Below are 20,834 nucleotides of genomic sequence, written 5' to 3'. Positions count from 1 at the left end.
TAATTATAATCTCATTACGCCTTTTGGGCCTAAAAAGGTAATAACTAAAGATTGTAATATTTGTTAGCATAACAACATTATTTCCAAACTTCAGCAGACGTTTTAAAGTTTAACAATTAACAATTCCGGCACAGTTGGCTGTTAAACCGTTAAAAAAAAAAAAAAAAAAAACAAGATTAAAAAAAATAGGGCAAATTTGGGTACCTTTACCTTAGAGTGATAGCAGGATAAAAGGAAGAAAAGTCTGGACAATTATCCCTGCATAATTTTACAGATTAACTGCTAGTCTCCATAAATTAACATCTTCTGATGTACGAAGTGATGCCAAAACGAACTAATATTGCTGATGGCGCCAGTCCTCCCTCAAGCTGAACTGACAAGCACCCACAAGCTGGCTCTCAGTTCTTCACAGCCTGGATTTAACCCATCTGTGTGGCAAGGTGGGGAGAGCTTTCCAGACCACTCAGTGAGGAGTCAGTCAGACCCCCAAGTGGGGCACCAACTCCCCTATCTATACCAAGTCTTCACTGATTCTAACCATGGTCTGTGAAGAATATGTAACAAAGGTTTGATTTAATTGAATTATTTTAAAATAAAGATATATTTTTATTGGATGTGGCCTGAGCTCAATGATAATTCCGTTAGTCCGAAATAGAGGTGGAGAGTGACTGTGACCCCCCTCCCCTCCTATTCTCGTCACAGTACTCCCCTGTACAGGCCAATGCTCTCCAACAATATTGGTAGAGACAGTAATGTGGGCTACAATGACGAATCTGTTCTACAAACTGAATACTTTAATTAGCCTGACTACTGATCAGTTGCTAGTGTATCGATTCATTCATTTTATCATAGAGAGAAAGACGCATTTTGAAGTGAGTGTCTGCTGCTTTGCTGTGTAGATTTTTAGCAGTCCCAGTGGGCCCAGCTTTAATTTAGTAGTAGTTTGCCTTAATGGAATAAAAGCCTCAGGAAAACATGCTGTAATTTTGTTCAGTGGGGTTTGATTGAAGGGACTTTGTGAGATGATGCTTTTATATTGTTTCTGTGGTGACATCATTTTGATAGGAAGAGTGTGTTCTTCTTTGACACTTTATGCCTAATCTGTAGCATTTAAATGAGCTGAAGCGACAGTGATTTACAGCATCAGCTGCCGCCTTTCTCCCAAGCACAGTTGCTTGCCAAAATTTAAATAAAAAAAAATTACAAATTGAACCTAAAAATTGGGCACCAGTCTGAATTGGGCCACTTAGATGGTTGATAATTGATGTTGATTTATTTTTATAGCCTCTGTAAACGACAAATAATTATCTGGGGTAAAGCCTGGGCCATGTTTTTAAAGTAGTAATTCTTCAATGATCCAGACAGATAGGCTAACAATGTTGTCTGATATTGCTAATGATCTGAAATATGTTTCTTATATAAACATAATAGTATAGGCTATAGTAACTGATTTTTCTACATAACTCAATTTAAATGTCATTTTGTAAAAAAATAAAAAGAGAAGGAAAAAAGGCTGCTAAACAATAGTAAAAAGAAACAAAAATCATCTCATCATCTCTAACCTTAAAAGCCTTGGCACAGATGTTAAAGCTTTTAGCAAATCAGTGCCCTACTTGTACCATTTCCTCTCTCCCTGCTGGGGTCTGGAGGAAAATGTTAATACAGTATCTCAAGGTCTAATCACATCTCTTTCACCATAGCTTTTAAGCAACCATCTAAATACCTTGGCATAATCCGATTATAGCTGCTTGGAAGATAATGAAATCAAGCTTGAGAAAATCCTGGTCTCCCCAGCTGCAGGGACTAAGTCCCTGTTGAAGAATCTCCAGAACAGTTGGCATAATGGAGATAGGAGACAGTTGTATAGTATCTTATCTATCTGTCTATCTATCTATCTATGTATCTGTCTAACTATCTATCTATACTCTGTGTGTGTGTGTGTGTGTGTGTGTGTGTGTGTGTATATATATATATATATATATATATATATATATATATATATAAACACGGCTTGGAAAAATAACAACCTCTGATTGGTTAAACAGCATCATATGACCGTGCGTATATATAGCGTATAGCACGGCTTGCATACTAATCAGCCGCTTCACTCTGAATATATTACTGCGCACCACTACATTCTAAATTCCATGACAAACTGGCATATTATTTGTTATTAGTTACACCTGTTTCCTTTAATATATTTGGGGATGAAACTCCACGTAACTGGTACAACACCAAGACAGCAGTCCATCTGAAACAAATAAATAAAATAAGTGCACCAGCAAGAGTAGACACATAGCAGTAGATGAGGAACAGCTAAATGAAATAGAAGAAAACAAAGATTGAAAAAAACCACAAAATAACCACAGCAAGTCCAAAAGATCTCAACTAAGGGAATTGTATGCCAGTGCAAGAAGTTCAACTGGGGACCAGTACTATATTCAGTGTTCAGTTTTATAACGCTGAGCTGAACTAAAAACATATTTTAAGAGTAGAAGTTTTAACCTCTCTGCTGACAGCAAGTTTAAAACGAGCAATAATGTATCCCTGTCAGTCAGGAAAACTGTTAGAAAAGCAGGTAAAGACAAGGCTAGACACCACCCCCTGAATTACAGGCCTGTATTTGAAGTGTCAGCGAGAAACTGAGGTACTGTCCCGTGACACCACAGTCGGATTGGTGCGTAAAATCTGGTTCGATTGTCAACCTAATCTGACATGACTTGGACGCAAGGGTGTCCGACAACTAACAGAAACATATTTTGAGATCCAAAAGGATGAAAACGTACTACAATATGTGTGCCTCGGATAGAACGAGTTCACAAACTCACTTCAAGATCCGGCTTCAGTCTCCATCGCAGCTGCTCCGCTTACTTCCTTAGTGTCATTTGAAACTCCGCCCATCATCACAGCTTTTGCAGTCCTCTAGTTTCTAGTGAGATGGCACTTTTGATGCAGAAATTCACAATAAACAAACATGTGCAATTTATTTTTAAGAAGCGAACAATTAATTTAATTAAATTTGGGATTATATATTACATTGCGGATGTATACACAATAAAAGTTTCTGGTTTTGTCTTAATTTAAATGTGTTTTAATTATTTTAATTATTTTTCTTCTCACAAATGACAGGTAGCCCTCGGCTGACACCTCTGGCCTTATCACCACCCCAGGCATGGTATATATCTGGGGACCGCACGGCCCGTCGCGGTTTATACCTTACATATATAAGGCCCTGTGTAAATTGTAATTTCACAAGCTGCACGTAAATAGTGAAAATAGCCCAATACTGCAATTTTTACAATATTGTTAAGAAATAAAAATAAATTATTTTATAATTATTATTTGTATTTCATACAAAAAAAAAGTAAAAATCACATGAATGAAACTGTACAGCTCTGCTGTGTGCCTGCGTGTACTATTCACCATGCACATAGTGCTGTGCAGTGATTGTCATGTGACTATATGTGCAATCTAGGCGTGAAATTAAAATACTACACTCTGTAATCAACAAAATGGATGTCTCTAAAAAGGCAACAAATGTGTCTGCAGCAGATAACGTAAAGCACTATCCAGCAGGAGTTTTAAACAGCGATGGAGGTAAGCTCTTCTGTACGTCCTGCAACGTTAATGTAGAACACTACCGAGAATCGGCTGTTGACTGGCATTTAGATTAAAGTATTCACTGAAAGAGAAAGGTGGAAATCCAGAGCAGTACTGCGACTGCTTTACTTGCAAAGCAAGAAAAAATGGTGACTTCCATGTTCCAAAAGTCCACTAAAAACCATGAAGCAGGAAACACATTACATTTTTACCTGAATACTTACCTAAAGTTGCCGAATATCACAAGCAGGAGATTATGAAATTGGTAAAACAGTGGTTGCTTGTCAGTGGTCACTGACGAGTCGACTGATGCCCAAGATCAGTATGGGTTATTGTGGCAAAGTGCCCCGCCCCTGTGTGCATTTGTGTGTTCTGTGTATGTATGTATGCGTGCGTGTGTTAATGTTGGTGTATAGATTGGTACACGGGATATAAACAGGTCTGTGTTTCACGTGTGTTTAAATTGTATATTTGTATTTAGGCACGGGATTGCACATCACGCACGTGCATTTAAAATATAATATGCGAGCACGGGGTTGCACAGAATTAATTCACGTGCTGGGATTCAAGTGAATAATTAATTAGTAATTGAATCCCAGCACAACAGTATATATAGATGCACGTTTCATTCAGTCAGGGTTAGGTGTTCGGTGAGTGGAGAACGAGTGTGGAGAAGGAGAAATTAAATAATAAGAAAGAACGTAAATATAAAAGTGAATAACTGTCTCACTCACCGTGTTTCGTTTGTCTGTCTGTTTACTGTGTAGTCCGTTTTGTTTGTCTTTTTATTTTGGCGTGTAGTGCCGTGTCCAGTGTTTTTGTCTGTTCCAACCTTTTATTTTCTGTTCTGTTTATTAAATGCTGAACGCGATCAAGCGTTCAGCCTCACCAAAACCCCATCTCTCTGTCGTTTGTGTTCCTGTTTCTGGTCTGACGCCACCCACTCCGGCCGTCTTTGTGACACGTGGTGTCATCGTGGGATAGCCGCGCCTCCAAGCGTCAGACCAGGAGGGGTTTTGTTTAAAAAAAAAAAAAAAAAAAAAAAAGAAAAAAATATAATGGCAGAAGACGCCACAAAATGGCGGGACTGGTTCCTGGAGAATGCTGGGCTGGAGGCCCAGTCTCTGCCCATAGTTGTCCAGGCCCTGTGGATGATGGACAGTGAGAGATGGGAGGCCTATCAGCAGGAACACACCCCAAACACCTTGGAGGAAGGTGTGGAGTTTGTCCTCAGCTACCTGGAGGCAACCATAAACGGAACAGCAGCCCAGGTAGCAGGACCACCAGCAGAGGAGTACCTGCTGTCCCCATCTCCACCAGCAGAGGGTGAATGCCTGCTGGTTTTGCCTCCACAGCCCAAGCGGGAGACAGATAAAGAGGTGAAGGACAGGGAGGAGGAGTGCCGCCTAAGGGCCAGGCATCCACGGCGATGTAACAAGCCATCGTCGGGGTGCCTCCTCTGCGACCAGGATCACCTGTTCACCCACTGTCCCTTCCGCAGTTATGGGGAGGAGCCTGAGCGTCCACAGCCCAAGCGGGAGGAGCCTGAGCGTCCACAGCCCAAATGGGAGGAGCCTGAGCGTCCACAGCCCAAATGGGAGGAGCCTGAGCGTCCACAGCCCAAATGGGAGGAGCCTGAGCATCCACAGCCCAAGCGGGAGGAGCCCGAACGTCCTACGCCTGAGTGGGAGGAGCCCGAACGTCCTACGCCTGAGTGGGAGGAGCCCGAACGTCCTACGCCTGAGTGGGAGGAGCCCGAACGTCCTACGCCTGAGTGGGGGGAGCCCGAACGTCCACAGCCCAAAAGGGAGGAGTCGGTGCGTCCACAGCCCAAAAGGGAGGAGTCGGTGCGTCCACAGCCCAAAAGGGAGGAGTCGGTGCGTCCACAGCCCAAAAGGGAGGAGTCGGTGCGTCCACAGCCCAAAAGGGAGGAGTCGGTGCGTCCACAGCCCAAAAAGAGGGAAGTCGGGGCTTCCACAGCCGTAGGACCCAAGCTGCCAGCAGAGGGAGAATGCCTGCTGGTCCCACCTCCACCAGCAGAGGGTGAATACCTGCTGGTGCCGTCCCAAGAGCCAGAAGGGGAGGAGTTACAGGCTCAACCCCCTGAAAATTTTTTGGGGGGAGAAGGGCAGGATGCTGGTGTCCCCCAGCAGCCTCTAGCTATGCTGCTGAAGGCAGCACGGCGCGCACATGCCCAGCCGCCACAGCAGAGGGAGCCAGCACCGCCACAGCCTCCCTCTGAGTGGCCAGCATCAGCCCCATCGCCTCTACCTCCGCCACCTCCACCGCAGTGGGAGGACTGCTTGCCCCTCCCACCTCCACCAGCAGAGGGTGAATACCTGCTGGTTCCACCTCCACCGCAGTGGGAGGACTGCTTGCCCCTCCCACCTCCACCAGCAGAGGGTGAATACCTGCTGGTCCCACCTCCACCAGCAGAGGGTGAATGCCTGCTGGTTCCACCTCCACCAGCAGAGGGTGAATGCCTGCTGGTTCCACCACCGCCAGGAGCAGAGGAGCTGGAGCTGCCTCTGCCTCCACCACCGCCAGGAGCAGAGGAGCTGGAGCTGCCTCTGCCTCCGCCACCGCCCGGAGCAGAGGAGCAGGAGCTGCCTCTGCTGCCCGTACCTCCGCAGGGAGTACGGTGGCCGGAGCCCCAGAAAGGGGAGCTGTCGGCCACAAAGAAGGGGGAGGAGGTCTGGAGACCACCAACCCCAGCAGCAGTTTCGCTGCCGGAGATCGTGGGGGAGGTCAGGAGACCTGCTCCCACTGCAGCAGTTTCGCTGCCGGAGATCGTGGGGGAGGTCTGGAGACCTGCTCCCACTGCAGCAGTTTCGCTGCCGGAGATCGTGGGGGAGGTCTGGAGACCTGCTCCCACTGCAGCTTCTTCGCTGCCGGCAGTACTGTGGTCGGAGCCCCACCAAAGGGAGCTACCGGCTACAAAGAAGGGGGACGAGGTCTGGAGACCACTTTCCCCAGCAGCAGTTTCGCTGCAGGAGTTCTTGTGGCCGGAGCCCCACAGGAGGGAGCTGCCGGCTACGAAGAAGGGGGAGGTCGGGGGACCACCTGCCCCCGCAGCTTTTTCGCTGCAGGACGGGACCAACAGGCTGTCAGCCGTGCCACTACCGGCAGGGGTGCTGACAGCATGGCCAGCCATGGGCCCACTGAAGCCTCCCTTCCCAGCCCGAGACTTTGTTCTGGACTGCTGGGTTTTTAAGGGGGGAGGTGGCCGTTGAGGCCATGTGTGCTGCGCACAAGGGGGGGTATATGTGGCAAAGTGCCCCGCCCCTGTGTGCATTTGTGTGTTCTGTGTATGTATGTATGCGTGCGTGTGTTAATGTTGGTGTATAGATTGGTACACGGGATATAAACAGGTCTGTGTTTCACGTGTGTTTAAATTGTATATTTGTATTTAGGCACGGGATTGCACATCACGCACGTGCATTTAAAATATAATATGCGAGCACGGGGTTGCACAGAATTAATTCACGTGCTGGGATTCAAGTGAATAATTAATTAGTAATTGAATCCCAGCACAACAGTATATATAGATGCACGTTTCATTCAGTCAGGGTTAGGTGTTCGGTGAGTGGAGAACGAGTGTGGAGAAGGAGAAATTAAATAATAAGAAAGAACGTAAATATAAAAGTGAATAACTGTCTCACTCACCGTGTTTCGTTTGTCTGTCTGTGCACTGTCTGTTTACTGTGTAGTCCGTTTTGTTTGTCTTTTTATTTTGGCGTGTAGTGCCGTGTCCAGTGTTTTTGTCTGTTCCAACCTTTTATTTTCTGTTCTGTTTATTAAATGCTGAACGCGATCAAGCGTTCAGCCTCACCAAAACCCCATCTCTCTGTCGTTTGTGTTCCTGTTTCTGGTCTGACGCCACCCACTCCGGCCGTCTTTGTGACAGTTATACATTGTATTTGTTTTGCAATACCTAAATGGTGAACATGCATCTGATGTACTAGAACTGAAAGCTGTCCTTGCAGATACACTTTACCTACAGGCTGTTAATTACAACACTGTTTCACAAGCTATTGTAAAGTGCTTGAATAACTTTGACGTTGATTTTGATGATGTCAGTGCATTTATCTCTGTATTTGATGTTATTTAAAAAATAATAATAATAATAATCCGTACCCATAATTTTATAAAATAGTTCTGTGCACATTCCACAAAATACAATATACTGACGCGAATTTTAAAGAAGATTTCTGCGATTTTTCACAGGGCTTTATATCTATATCTATATCTATTATCACCAGGAAAGGCAGTCATTTGGTATTGTATTCATTAATCACAAACTCTGTCCCCTTGCCTGTTGTGCAGTATTGTCTCCTCTCATTACTGGCAAGCAACTGGAGGAGTGATGTTAGGGAAGATCAAACAGAATTTCATCTAGTGGTCAAAAGAAGGTCTATTAATAGTCCGTTTCTCCAATATCATCAAAAGAAAACTGACTGTTCTGCATTGAACAATTTTTCCTAAAAGTAAATTAAGATTTGCAAGGTAGTGCATACGGCCATCCACTAGCATACAGGCACAAACATACAGCACACAGCTGAAATTGAAGATTCTCCCTGATAGTATTATTAGGGATTGACTTGGCCATAATATAAAACACTTTAACTAGCTCTCCTGCCCTTTGCTCTTTTTCTTTTGTACTCTCACATTCTGACTCATACCTAGATCTCTAAAATCACAAGCTCTGCTTCTGCCTTGGAGTACTGGAGGCAGATAATATTTAAATGGAAGAACTGGCCCAAGAAAGCTCATTGTTCCCCCTTTAATCTCATTTACTTTCAGTCACTGTCTGCATTTGGCAACTTTGCTTTTTTATTTCTCTTCCACTTCACTCCTATTCACAGCCACTGAACTGACCACCCCTCTCAAAAATATACTTTCACCACTCACACTTGTATTCTCACTAACATAATCTAAGTCAACTGTGCAAAGGGCGGCCGACCAGTTGGTATCCCTGTAACTGCGAAATCAAGGACCACTTTGTCACATGTATTTGGGAATTGCAGATGTCCTACAGTGGACTACCACTGCTGACAAGTCTATGGTCAGAAAGACCTAGGGACTAATAAGGAAGGTGGTTGCAGTGCACTGTGACACCAAGAAACAACAGTCATTGCACACAATAACCCAAACACTGAAGGCAGGAAGTGAGCAAGCTGCTGAACACAGAGATACACCGGATGGATTTCCACCAGGTACTGAGTGGGAAGCTATTTTATTACCCCCTTCCTCTCAAAGGTGACACTTTCTGAATATATGGGCCATCATGATTACCACAGTGTTTTCTACATGTATTTCTGTGTATAAATCAGAGTTATAGAAACTGGGTAATATTTTTTCCAGTCATGCATCGCCATACAATGATTCAAACTTATTATTCAAGGCTTTTACTTAAAAAAAGGTCAGTCCCATAAAACAAATAATAAAAACGTATTCTGGTGCTTCATGTGCATTGATTTTTGTTTGTGCATACAGCATACATTCGTTTAAAAACAGGTTGCAATGGTAGGGAAACAAGTAATAAAGGTTCTTGTTGTACAGTCATGCTCACACAAACCTATCTATACATGACATTGACATTTAGGTAATTAACACAATGTCTGTATGTTCAAATTTGACTTTCATATCTGTGAACTTTACATGACTGTTTTCACAAGCATTCATGTCTTCAAACTGGGGGGGGGAGGGGGGCACAAAGCAGTACCTTGAACATAATATATTCAAAATTTGAATGTTTGGATGGTACTGTTTTGCATATTTAGTCTGACATGGCATTTTGGACTGTAGATCTTAACGCAGTTCCAGAATGTTATGATGTGGAGTTTTCTTATCTTTTTTAAGGTGAAAGATGGATGAACTTCCACAGGCATAGTCTTATGTACCTCACGCCAAGATTACATGATATACATAACACTGTCAATAGGGTTTAGGACCACCATTTGCAGTTAGTAAAGCACTAATTCAATGAGCCTGCAAGTCTGTAATGAGTCTGCAAGATGTTTAATTCCTTTAGTGAAGTCTGGGTTGGAAGACTGCAGTATTGTTTTGTGAAACCAGTCATTTGTGAGGTTTTGCAAATGGAAGCACATGCCTGCCAACTGTGCCATCTATTGCAATTGAGGTCTTGTCTTTGCAAAACTGACTTATTTTGTTCTCTGACCTCCTATCATGTCTTTCTTAAAGAGAGTGGGTGCTTGTGATGTCAGGAGTTACTTTTCATGATGTTGGCTAGAAGTGTCATTTTTTAAGAATTAGTGTCAAAGATTGCTTTTTGTTAAAATGCAGCCCTTCTTGTCATAGATGTATTTATGTTAGGTGCGATAAAGAATTGTATTATACAGTATTTAAAAAAAAAAAAAAAAAAGTTTTTTTCTGACAGTTATATAACACATTAAATCAGAAATCAGTAGAGCTGTGTGATTGTTATACTTTGATATGCTTTGTTACCTTTGGATTGCACACATCAAGAAATATGAGTATAACCTAGGACATTTACTCCATGTGTTTTAGGATTATACTTGTGTGTGTGTGAAAGAAATTGGTTATAGTGTTGGATATATCCAAATCACCGGTGACTTCCTTTTAAAGGTTAAGGGTGGTTTATCAGGATGTTTTTTTGTATTTATTATTATTATTATTATTATTATTATTATTATTATTATTATTATTATTATTATTATTATTATTATTATTTATATTGTCATTCACAAAAATATTTTCTTTCTATTACAGGAGCATTATGATTCTGGAACACTTCAGAGCCGAGCTGTGGACAGCCATCAAGGTTGGCAATCAACTAATAGGCCCAACGACCCTATCCAACCAACTATGGTGACTAACGATATATACGAAAGGATAGCTGGTAAGTAAGGCTTTGTGATTTAAGTGATGATCTTGTATATTTTTTTCACTGTATACTATATACCTCTCCTTTGAGTCTCATTGATATGCATGGCTTAAAAAAATCTCTTGTTATAGTAATATGAAAGTCAGCAATACCTAAATGATACATGGTAATCTCAACACAACTATTGAATTTACTTTGAAATGACTCCTTTAGGAGTCGTGTAGGCAGCGCTGCAGCATTCAGATCTGTGGCTGTAGGACGGCTGAATATGAAACCAATACAATGTCATGATATCTACTTCTTGTTATTAACAGAGCCTCCGAAACAACATTCTGCAAAATAAGCAGAAAGTTTTTACTGGCTCTTCCTCCACCAGCAAATTGATATTAACGCTGCCCTGCGTGATCTGATTTGGATGCATGTCGACCTCAAACAGTCAACATGTTGGAATAAATCCACAGCTTTATGATAAAGCCTTGACAATAAATACATACTCCAAGAAAACATATTTTTAGAAAATACAACACAGTAAAGAATTCATTGATATAATAACCTGTTTTATTAGGGTCTTAATGCCATAAGGCAATTTTCAATATTTTTTGTGAAAAGAAAAAATCTGACTTAATGCTACCAAACTAGTAACAAGCAACTCAGAAGGTTCAATTTAAAGAGTGAAAAGTATGACAAATGTGTTTCTTACTAGTTTTGCAACAATAACAGTTTTATAATGGTACAAATTGTATTTTAGAATATCTTGATAATTCCACCCCAAGTTACTGTATTTACATACTTGTCTGAGACCAGATGCCTTTACTAAAGTTGGTATTAATTAACTTGAGCAGTCCAATTTAAAATAAAGAGGAACTAGATTTGTAAAAATACATTACACATCATGGTATTCGCGGTTCGATATGTATCATGATAAATGTAGTGATCCAAATATGCCGAGGCTACTTATGTAAGATGTGTAATAAGATGAAAAGGTAATGTATTATTGATTCAAATTTCAAGGAGGCATCGTTAAACATGTATTCAATCCAGCAATATATCTCATGGAGATCTTTCAAGAGCCAAGTGCATGTGGGACATATCATGTTGAAGAACCTTCAGTATGAAAATGTAGTGTAAAGTGTTACCATGCATTTAATTAGGAACATTCCTAAGTACACAAATGTTGGTTTGAAGCATGATATAAATGACCACTTAAACCCTCTCTTTAATTTATTTTTTACTGGCTAATGAATGAAATTCATATTGCTTGAAGAAAATGTTATGAAATGAACATACATATTATTGGGATAGACATTCCATGTATCCACCACTTCTAAGGGTTGTGTCTGAGTTTACAGCTGACTAAAAGATCAAAGAGTGTTTTAGTGCTTGCAGTAACCTCTGGCTACACGAACAGGACAGTAGCGTTGGAACATTCAAGAGGATTTCACAAATTTGAAAACTGTTCTAGAACGCATATTTAGGCATGTTGGGTAACACCCTTTGCTAAAAACAAGTGATAACGTGATATTAGTGCTTTTCGAATGTGTATTACTATCCAGATAGATTAAAGCCACAGCTGATCTAAAATCTCAGAAGCCAATATGTAACGTCACGTGTGCACAAGTGTTTTTTGTCAATCCCCTTATTTTGCAGTTTATCTTGAATTTGCAAATGTTGACAACAACTTTATGACATGTGTCAGAAGAATGAGGTGCCATTTTTTGGGGGGAAAAATTAGTCACTGTACACATTATTGTAGCTAGGAGGCCAAAGGAGTTAACACTAATACATCTGCAATAAACCAAATCAAAGACTACAGTAGTCACTGTTTTAATGATATGCTTAATAATAAAAATACTGTTGTATTTAAGACCTGTGCTGTTCATGATGCTAGCTTCTAAGATTAAAAACACATTACTGATCCAGTCTCGCCATTAACTGCATGATGTTCCCCTATGGTGCTGCTTTTTATCCAAAGACATCCTAGACCAGTGAATATTCTAACGTCGATATTTTGAAATTGTTAGAAGCATTAAAAGAGGGCCCCCCCACCCCCAATCTAGTAAAAGCACTTTGCCCGTTCTAAAGCCCTCAAACGAAAAAGACGATCATCAAGTAGATAGTCATATATCCTTCAGGCTTGAGAAAAGCTGGGTTTTTAGCGTTTGCGTGCTGATAAAAACTGTATCTCGAGTGAACAGCCGGTGACCTTTGTTTTATATCCTTGAGTTACTGAGTGAAGACAGCCAAAAGGTTTTAAAGCCATCTGATTTCAGAAACTCATAGCAGCACATCGGTTGCCTTGAACTCCTGTGTGGAGTGTTGGTGTTGCACAGTAGACCAAGGAGTGACAGTGTTTCTTCTTATAACCTTCAGTGAATAAGCCAATAACGAACGGGAGACATGAAGACGAGGAGGACGAAGAATATGGCGAGGAGGATGATGACCTGCTACCCCCACCGCTTCCACCCCACCCTAACGATGAGCTGCTAATGCAAACAACTCCTCTAAGACCAGAACACCACGGGAGGTAACATGGAACCCTGCTGCTTCAGCTTAATGCACTGCTACACGTTCTCTCTGATATCAGATATCACAGTTATCTTAACTAAAATATTCTTCTTCTTGTTTAGACTCAGTTGTGACAACTTTTGAAGTGGTTTTGTGATGTAAACCAGTGTCAACAGGGTTAAGTCGAGACCACCAAACTGATTTCAGTGAACCCAGGCGAATTAAAAGGCAAATTTAATTATCCTGCTGCTCCACCCACTTACTGTCAAAACTAGGTGTAAAACATTTGTCTTCCAAAAACAAATTTTGACCGGTGCTGTATTTCAGAAACAAAAATGTCCTATTTATAGCCGACAGCCAATTCGAGGATCCAACAAATCTGTCTTTAATTGGATTGAGTTTTGTACTTGTTTTCTGTTAATTGTACTTTGTTGGTTAAATTAGCAAGTCATGCCAAATCACATTTCCCTTCTAATTTGTTTATGTCAATGAGTAGGCCTGCAGTCTATACCATTAAGATGTTATTAAGTTCAAAATTGCATTAATAACTGCATGAAAATTATCTATCTTTAAGCATTATCTGCTGACAGGGACTAATAGAATGCTTTTAAAGTGGTAATAGCCAACAAAAGTAATTAGCTATCATGAACTTCAATTTGCTATTAGGCCTCAAATGTGCAGTTTTGAACAATACATTTTAAAAAATGACAATTGTTACTACACAAGGTTTATAAAAAGCTTTGTCAAACCTCTCTTAAAGTCATTTCACCTGGAGAGTGAAATTGTCCACAACCCTTCAATATATTATTTCCTGTCAATACTAGCCAGCTGCTTCCCTTTGACACCCTAAAACACTGCGACGGTGAAATTCTTCTTATTATTATTTGTTTATTTAGCAGACGCCTTTATCCAAGGCAACTTACAGAGACTAGTATGTGTGAACTATGCATCAGCTGCAGAGTCACTTACAACTATGTCTCACCCGAAAGACGGAACACAAGGAGGTTAAGTGACTTGCTCAGGGTCACACAATGAGTCAGTGGCTGAGGTGGGATTTGAACCGGGGACCTCCTGGTTACAAGCCCGTTTCTTTAACCACTGGACCACACAGCCTTCTGACCCAAAGAAAGTGAAACAGAAACAGACTGCCTGAAATTAAACTGTCTTTGACCTAGTATAGAACCAGATATCAATTTTAAAATGAAAACCATTCAGATCTATAAAGCAAATGGAAGTGCAATAACAGTTAAGTCACTTTTAGTACAAGCAGGCTGTTCTGTGGGATAGTAGTGTAAACAAAGACTGTTTTCACTGGTCTGTGTCTCACACATAGAAACACATGAGCAATCCTGTTTTTTCCAAGGAAGCACAAACAAACATGAATAGTACATAGATGAGCTACAGTACTATTTAAGTCAAGTATCAGAATGTTTTCATAGTCTGGCAGATTGGGTCAAACATATCAGAAAACCCCAAAGCGTTTGGCCTAGGCTAAGAAGAATGACACTCAAAACATGCTTGAGGAGAATACATTGCAGCTGAGATAGATGTTTAATCTGAATCAACAGAAACGAGAAAGTTGATTGAAGAGGTGGGGCAGTGGGGAGAAGCATCACATATCTTTCATTTTTTTCTCTAATTGATGTTAGGTTTTGTACCGATGCCTACTTATTTCCTGCTATATTTTTCCATAGCTTGGAGCCGGGTGTGACAGCGCATTTGAAAAAACCTCATCCAGGCCTGGATCCCTCGCAGCAGCAGCAGCCAGAATCCAGCAAACTGAAGACTTCCAAAAGCATGGATCTTGGTTAGTCCAGTCTGTTTCACTGAAGTCACACTGCAGTACATTCCACGATATGCAAGTAACGGTACATAACCTGCCATTATACACAAGACAGACCCGATGGGATCCCTTGCATTATGTACAATAAGGTATATTTTGTATTAATGATTAGTGGTTATTGTTTAAAGATAAACCTTAATTGAAGTCCTGGTGGAGCATTCATTGGAGATATAACATTCTAACCACTGTATTTCAGATTAAAGAACCTCTTGTCAGACTACAAGCATATTGGTTTCGATTACGTATATCAAATCTCTGAATCTGGACATGTACAGTTTAGTGTAATCACAATTCCATCTATTAATTGACAGTTCTAGTCAATATTAAAAAAACAAAATAAAAAAATTCCACAAGAAATTCTGAATCCCCTAATTCTGTTTTCCTCTATCACATGACATGATTGTGGAATTCCCCTTTTAACACGATTGACAAGGAGTTAAAAACTTAAGTGTGTGTGTCTTCTGAAAACAAAATTGTGGATTTGGTGAAAAGAATTTCAGATTTCTCTAGATCTCATTTTACCCAGTACTGTAGTCTCATGTTTCATTCTCAGCACAGATGTTAAACCCACTTCCACCCTTCCCAGTATCTGATATTTTCTTCCCTGTCATTTCCAGATACAATTAAAAAGCAACTACTTAGATAGATAGATCAGGAAATCTCTTTTTTGTATTAAATGGCAATGGATGAACTTAAGTGCACATTATAAATACAGATCAATGTAGCACTTAGGCACAATATAATACATTTGGACTATACACTGAAATAAGCTAAATCAAATAAAGTTCCCTTAATTGTGTTTGAACACAACCAAAGTAGAAAAACAACAAATTTGAATTGCATGATGGCATTTTAACAACCAATTTGAAAGATTTGTTTTTTTATTTATTTATTTTGTTATCAAAACAAGCCAAGATTGGTATTTATGGGTCAAGAGAATCGTGGGTTTCTCTGCCAAAAACCCTTTCTAATTATCTCTGCTAAAAATATTGTGCATGGAAGAGCAGACTGGTAAAAATGCTATTCAAGAAAATTAGAGTAGCCCTAATGTAAAAATTGTATGTTACTGAGAAAATTGCAGCCAATACCCATCCTCACATAATCGGAACAACCCCAGAAGAAAACAATGAACACCCCTTTTCCCCCAGCTAATGGAAGCTGAAGATAGGAATATGGTGTACAGAATCTAGTTTATATCAGTGTTAGATATATATTTGAAATGTGTGTGTTGTACGTCAGTAAATTTAGATTCACTTCCAAGGCCAACAGTGTGCCCTGGAGCATGAGAAGTTTATTTCAAGTGAAATGCTAGTAGTTTAACAGCATTTTTTATATAGGACAGATGGCTCCCATCGTTGTAAAAATTGAATGCACACTAAAAACTGAATACTGCAGCACATTTCCAGATATTAGCCTAGGATGACCCTATTAACTTTTTTTTTCATTAGACAGGGAGTGAAGAATATTTCATTTTATTAAAACACTGGATGCGGCAGATTTTCAATTACAGTTCATTAGGTTTCCATATTGGGTTCCTTCACCGTGATAGACTAGCCAGAACAACTGATAAAGCACTGATTATGTTTCATTACAGAGGAAGAATATTCTTTTGTAAATCTTCTGCAAATGCAAGTTAGTATCTACACTGCCTATATCACTTATGATGATCCTTCTCAGCTTTGTAGGTATACTCAGGTTCTTTAGAATGCCGGGTAAGGTTGCAGTTATAAATGCTTATCTGCGTTAAGATTCTTTCTGTTTTGCAAACCAAAAATAATATATCAAGACTGAAATGCTGCAGTCATCATTTTGGCTAAAATAAAATCTACATGTGGTATCAAATTCTATCCCTGGTTGTTATTTATTCACGTCTGCACATAAACCCACTTTTAGCATCCGGATTACTCTAACCATGCAGATTTTCTTTTTAACTGTGCTTATGGTATTTCTGTGGCATGTTTTTTCTCATGTTCCTGACTCAAAAATTACAAATTTACTCCTAAGTACCAAAATGCCCATTCTCTCTCACTGGGTTTAATTGTTAAACCCTGTTCGTATATTCATACCAGACGCCAGTATCAAGTGGATCGAAGAACCTCAGCTATGCAACTGCATAATGCTGAGTACATGCAATTCAAAACAGCTGGCCCACTGTCCTTGCACCTGTGCCAAGTATGTGTGTGCTTTAGGCAAAACCAAACGCATGTTCCGGACCCCTTTCAAATTGAAATGCAAGGGGGAGGTGGGAGAAGGGCAGGTAATGGGCACTGCCCTAATGTATTCTGTTGCAATTAGGGCAGAACTACAACTTGAGTATCTTACAAACAACAGAGTAAGGTATTGATTAGTGTCTGCTGAAGCAGCTTCTTCTATCATTCTGAATACACCTCCTGTCCCTTCTAAAAGGAAAAACTAATCTGTTTGGATAAAAAGACAGTCCTATAAATCTCAATTAAGGGGAATTAGCTAAATTAAAGACCTGCATAGCTTGTTGGGAGTAAATAAAAAATGACAAGCACTTGACCATTCTAACCATGTGCTACCATTACATTAATTTGGGTACCAGCAGGAACGAACCAGCTTAAAAGCTGACTTAATGTCTTATTGACTGTGTCTTATGGTATGTGGCGTGTTTATGTTGTCTGTTATATGTATTATTGTAGTGGTGCACGGAGAGTGTGTTATGTAGCACAGGTGATGTAAAATGTATATTTGTATTTAGGCACAGGGAAATGCACAATCACTCCATGTGCAGATTAAAGTGGGTATTAGTATGGAAGCACGGGGGGCACAATTAGTTCACGTGCAGATGTACCGAGATTCCAATTGAATGATTGATTAGCAATCGAGTCTCGGTACAGCTGCAGAAAAGATGCAGTGTTTCACTCACTCAGGGTTTGTGTGTTCACAGTGGAGAACCGGAGAGAGAAGGAGAAAATAAAATCAGAAATCTAATAACAATTGCTACTTGTGCTGGAAGCACCAGCATGCTACTTGTTTGGGGTTCGTCCACTGTTTGTTCTGTTTGTTTGTTTTGGCCAATGTGCCGTTTGTTTTGTTCAGTGTTTTGTGTTTTGTTCAACCTGTTTATTTGTTAATTTGTTTTTAAAAGCGCAACAGTGCATTTTCACTCTGTGTCCTGCATTTCCTGGCCTGATATCACCATCAGCCAGCCTGGTCACATGGACGCATATTAATCAATCTTGGCATCATATGGAGTGCTAAGGCTCCTATTATTTGTTTATTGGTTTAATTAACAGAAAGTTTTCTCAGAACAGACCTCTTGTGTGGCCATGTATTTTGTAGTCTACTATGAGGGGTAAACAAGCTGCAGTACTTGGTGGTGTTAAGCAGGTCCAGTTATGTCTTCAGATTTTGTCTAAATGCTTGGTAGCGTAATCAACCAATCTATAAAATGTCTCACATCTAACTGTCAACGTTTGCAGTCAGCTTAACACAGAAAAGCAGATGTAGGTTTGGTTTGTGGTGAAATCTGGGTGTAAAGGCACTAAATATAGACCCTTTCAGAAGCTACCCCAGTACCCTTTACTTTAAACCCTATCATTTGCCATTGCTTTCAGTCTCAATTTCTGTCAGACCTAAAATTTTACTGCAGGGAGTGGCTTGATATAGTGTATCTTCTTCCTCTTAATCATATGAATTAGTTTACTGTACTTGGCTTTGCAGATAGATGGAAAGTGGTCATGTTCTAGGAATATCCTAATGATCCAAATGTGACCGTACGTGAAAACATAATTGACGAAGAACTTGAGCCACATCCAGATATGACACCAATAATTCATTCGTTCTCAAATTGTGCTGGGAGAATAGACCTAAAATATGGTGGTGTTACTCTATTCTGACAGCTACTTCTTCGCCTGTTTTAAATACTGTTTTATTCATATTATTATTCTGTCAAGATGGCCATATTATAGTGTGTGCCAGATACAACAATACTCATTAATAAGGAGCTCAATACAGAAGTGCATTTTTAAATTATCAAAGTAGGCAGTATAGCTGATGTTTATGCCTGAAACTAGTGGATTTGCATAGTAAACCCCTGTGTCTGGAGGATTTTTTTTTTTTTTTTTTTTTTTTTAAACGTTTATCACAGTATGAAACTGTACCATAGCACTTGAAATAGAAGCCTTACATACTCTAAAGGATTTCCTAAGAGTATTATAACTTCTTGAAAGATGCTAGAAGAGGTTTTGCAGTTGATTTGTATTGATCACAGTTGCACGTTTTACCATGTGTCTGCAATTATCCATCGTTAAAAGGTAACATGAGTTGAAGGTTCTCTGATCTGTGCGTGGTGTTTTTTTTGCAGTGGCAGATGAAAGCAATGTTGGATCACTGGCTGGACAGAAGTCAGGTAAGGAATGCATTTCTTCTCTTGCAACTCTTTCAGAAAACCATTCAAGAAACAGCTGGATCTAGTTACTAGGCAGCGTGGTGATTGAAGAGTGTTCTAATTAATGTATGGGATGTCTCCAAATCTCTCCCTGTGATAAATTAGGACTTAATGCTTGGCAGTGACAGTGCCACATGCATGCAGAGTGTATTCGTTTATAGAAGCTTCAGAAATCTGCCTGCTGAGATTTAACTGGGGGGTAGGGGTTGTGCAGAGAGTATGTTGATACTGTAGCCCATGAATTCATCTGTGTCCGCGTTTGAGTCATTTCTGAATCAAAGCATTAGTGTTGACAGATAAAAGTTCTTCATTTGTGATACACAGCCCCTGCAGCTGGGGTAAAGGTGACGGAGTTGGAGAAACCAGAAAAGGTGATTCTTTTGAGATAGGAGTTTGTCAATTTGGGTGCTACCCTTTTGGTTTTTCCATATTCAGGCTATATACAAACGGATCCTGTACATATCCAAACCCTCATCACTGAAAGCAGGCCACCTCCATCAGCTATTGTACAAAAGCTTTTGCATGCCTTGGCATGTTGGTCAGGGTCTGAAGGTTGAGGTTGCCTTGTCTGAAGTAATCAGTCAAGTTTATGCCATTTGGTCTTAATTAGGGGGCAGCAGTGTGAAGCAGTGGTTAGGGCTCTGGACTCTGGACCGGAGGGTCGTGGGTTCAATCCCAGATAGAGGACACTGCTGCTGTACTCTTGAGCAAGGTACTTTACCTAGATTGCTCCAGTAAAAACCCAACTGTATAAATGGGTAATTGTAAGTAAAAATAATGTGTAAAAAAATAATATAATTGTATGTAAAAATAATGTAATATCTTGTAACAATTGTAAGTCACCCTGGAAAAGGGCGTCTGCTAAGAAATAAATAATAATAATAATTAGCTGAGTTGTTTGGATAGGCCAAGGTCACATGGCAATGACATCATGTCTAAAGAGGTCAGCAGGGACCTTCACACTGACCATTCTTGGCCTCGCTAATGCCTAGATCTTCAGCTAATTGAGGCCCGAGAGACCCCAACTTACTACATTAGAATATGTACAACGCAAAGATGGTATTAACCCATGCTTTATACTAATGTTAATGTAGCTGTTGACCTGCAGTGTGTGTCAATTATACAAGAACAAATATCAGGACAGTATTGTCAATTGAACAACTAAAGAAACCTTGTCTCTTTGGTAAAGCTTTACCAAAAAGAGTGAAAGGTATCCTTCTGGAAGGTTCTGCTATTTCTGTGGCATGAACTTTGACACCACCCTTCCCTGTTATTTAGCACCATCCCGCTCACTGGGCACCCTCTCGTTAACCCTTCTGCTCTTGGTTGTTATCTGCATTGTACAGATGCCACAATACTCAAGGAAGAAGGCAAGCTGCTTTATTTATATTAAGACATAATATAGTTAACCTAGTGTGTGTTTTTTTGTTTTGTTTTTTTTGTTTTTTTGTAGCAGTTTTGTGGCAGTTTCCAGTTTTGTACCAACTGTGCAGCCCTTGAGGCAATTACACTTGTTTTTACCAGATGGTCTTTGTTTCAAAGTGAGTTGCTTGTAGTTCCACCCACCCAACCTGCTGCCCATAGGTCTCCCTGTGGAAATACAA

The 20,834-nt window shown here is 40.4% G+C and overlaps 1 protein-coding gene across 2 annotated transcripts in view; it reads left to right on the top strand.

Annotated features, from left to right (window-relative positions):
• Positions 1–20,834, top strand: part of LOC117410617 (partitioning defective 3 homolog B-like) — a 239,626-nt gene that overhangs the window by 129,046 nt on the left and 89,746 nt on the right. For both annotated transcript variants that reach the window (XM_059032166.1, XM_059032167.1), the window contains exons 13-16: positions 10,354–10,483; positions 12,839–12,992; positions 14,668–14,780; positions 19,147–19,191. In XM_059032166.1, coding sequence (XP_058888149.1) covers positions 10,354–10,483; positions 12,839–12,992; positions 14,668–14,780; positions 19,147–19,191 — 442 coding nt within the window. The remainder of the gene's footprint in view (positions 1–10,353; positions 10,484–12,838; positions 12,993–14,667; positions 14,781–19,146; positions 19,192–20,834) is intronic.

This window comes from Acipenser ruthenus, chromosome 10, assembly GCF_902713425.1.
Source record: "Acipenser ruthenus chromosome 10, fAciRut3.2 maternal haplotype, whole genome shotgun sequence".
Lineage (NCBI taxonomy): Eukaryota > Metazoa > Chordata > Actinopteri > Acipenseriformes > Acipenseridae > Acipenser > Acipenser ruthenus.
The sequence above is the reverse complement of the archived record's forward strand: the minus strand, read 5'-3'. Positions and strand labels throughout refer to the sequence as shown.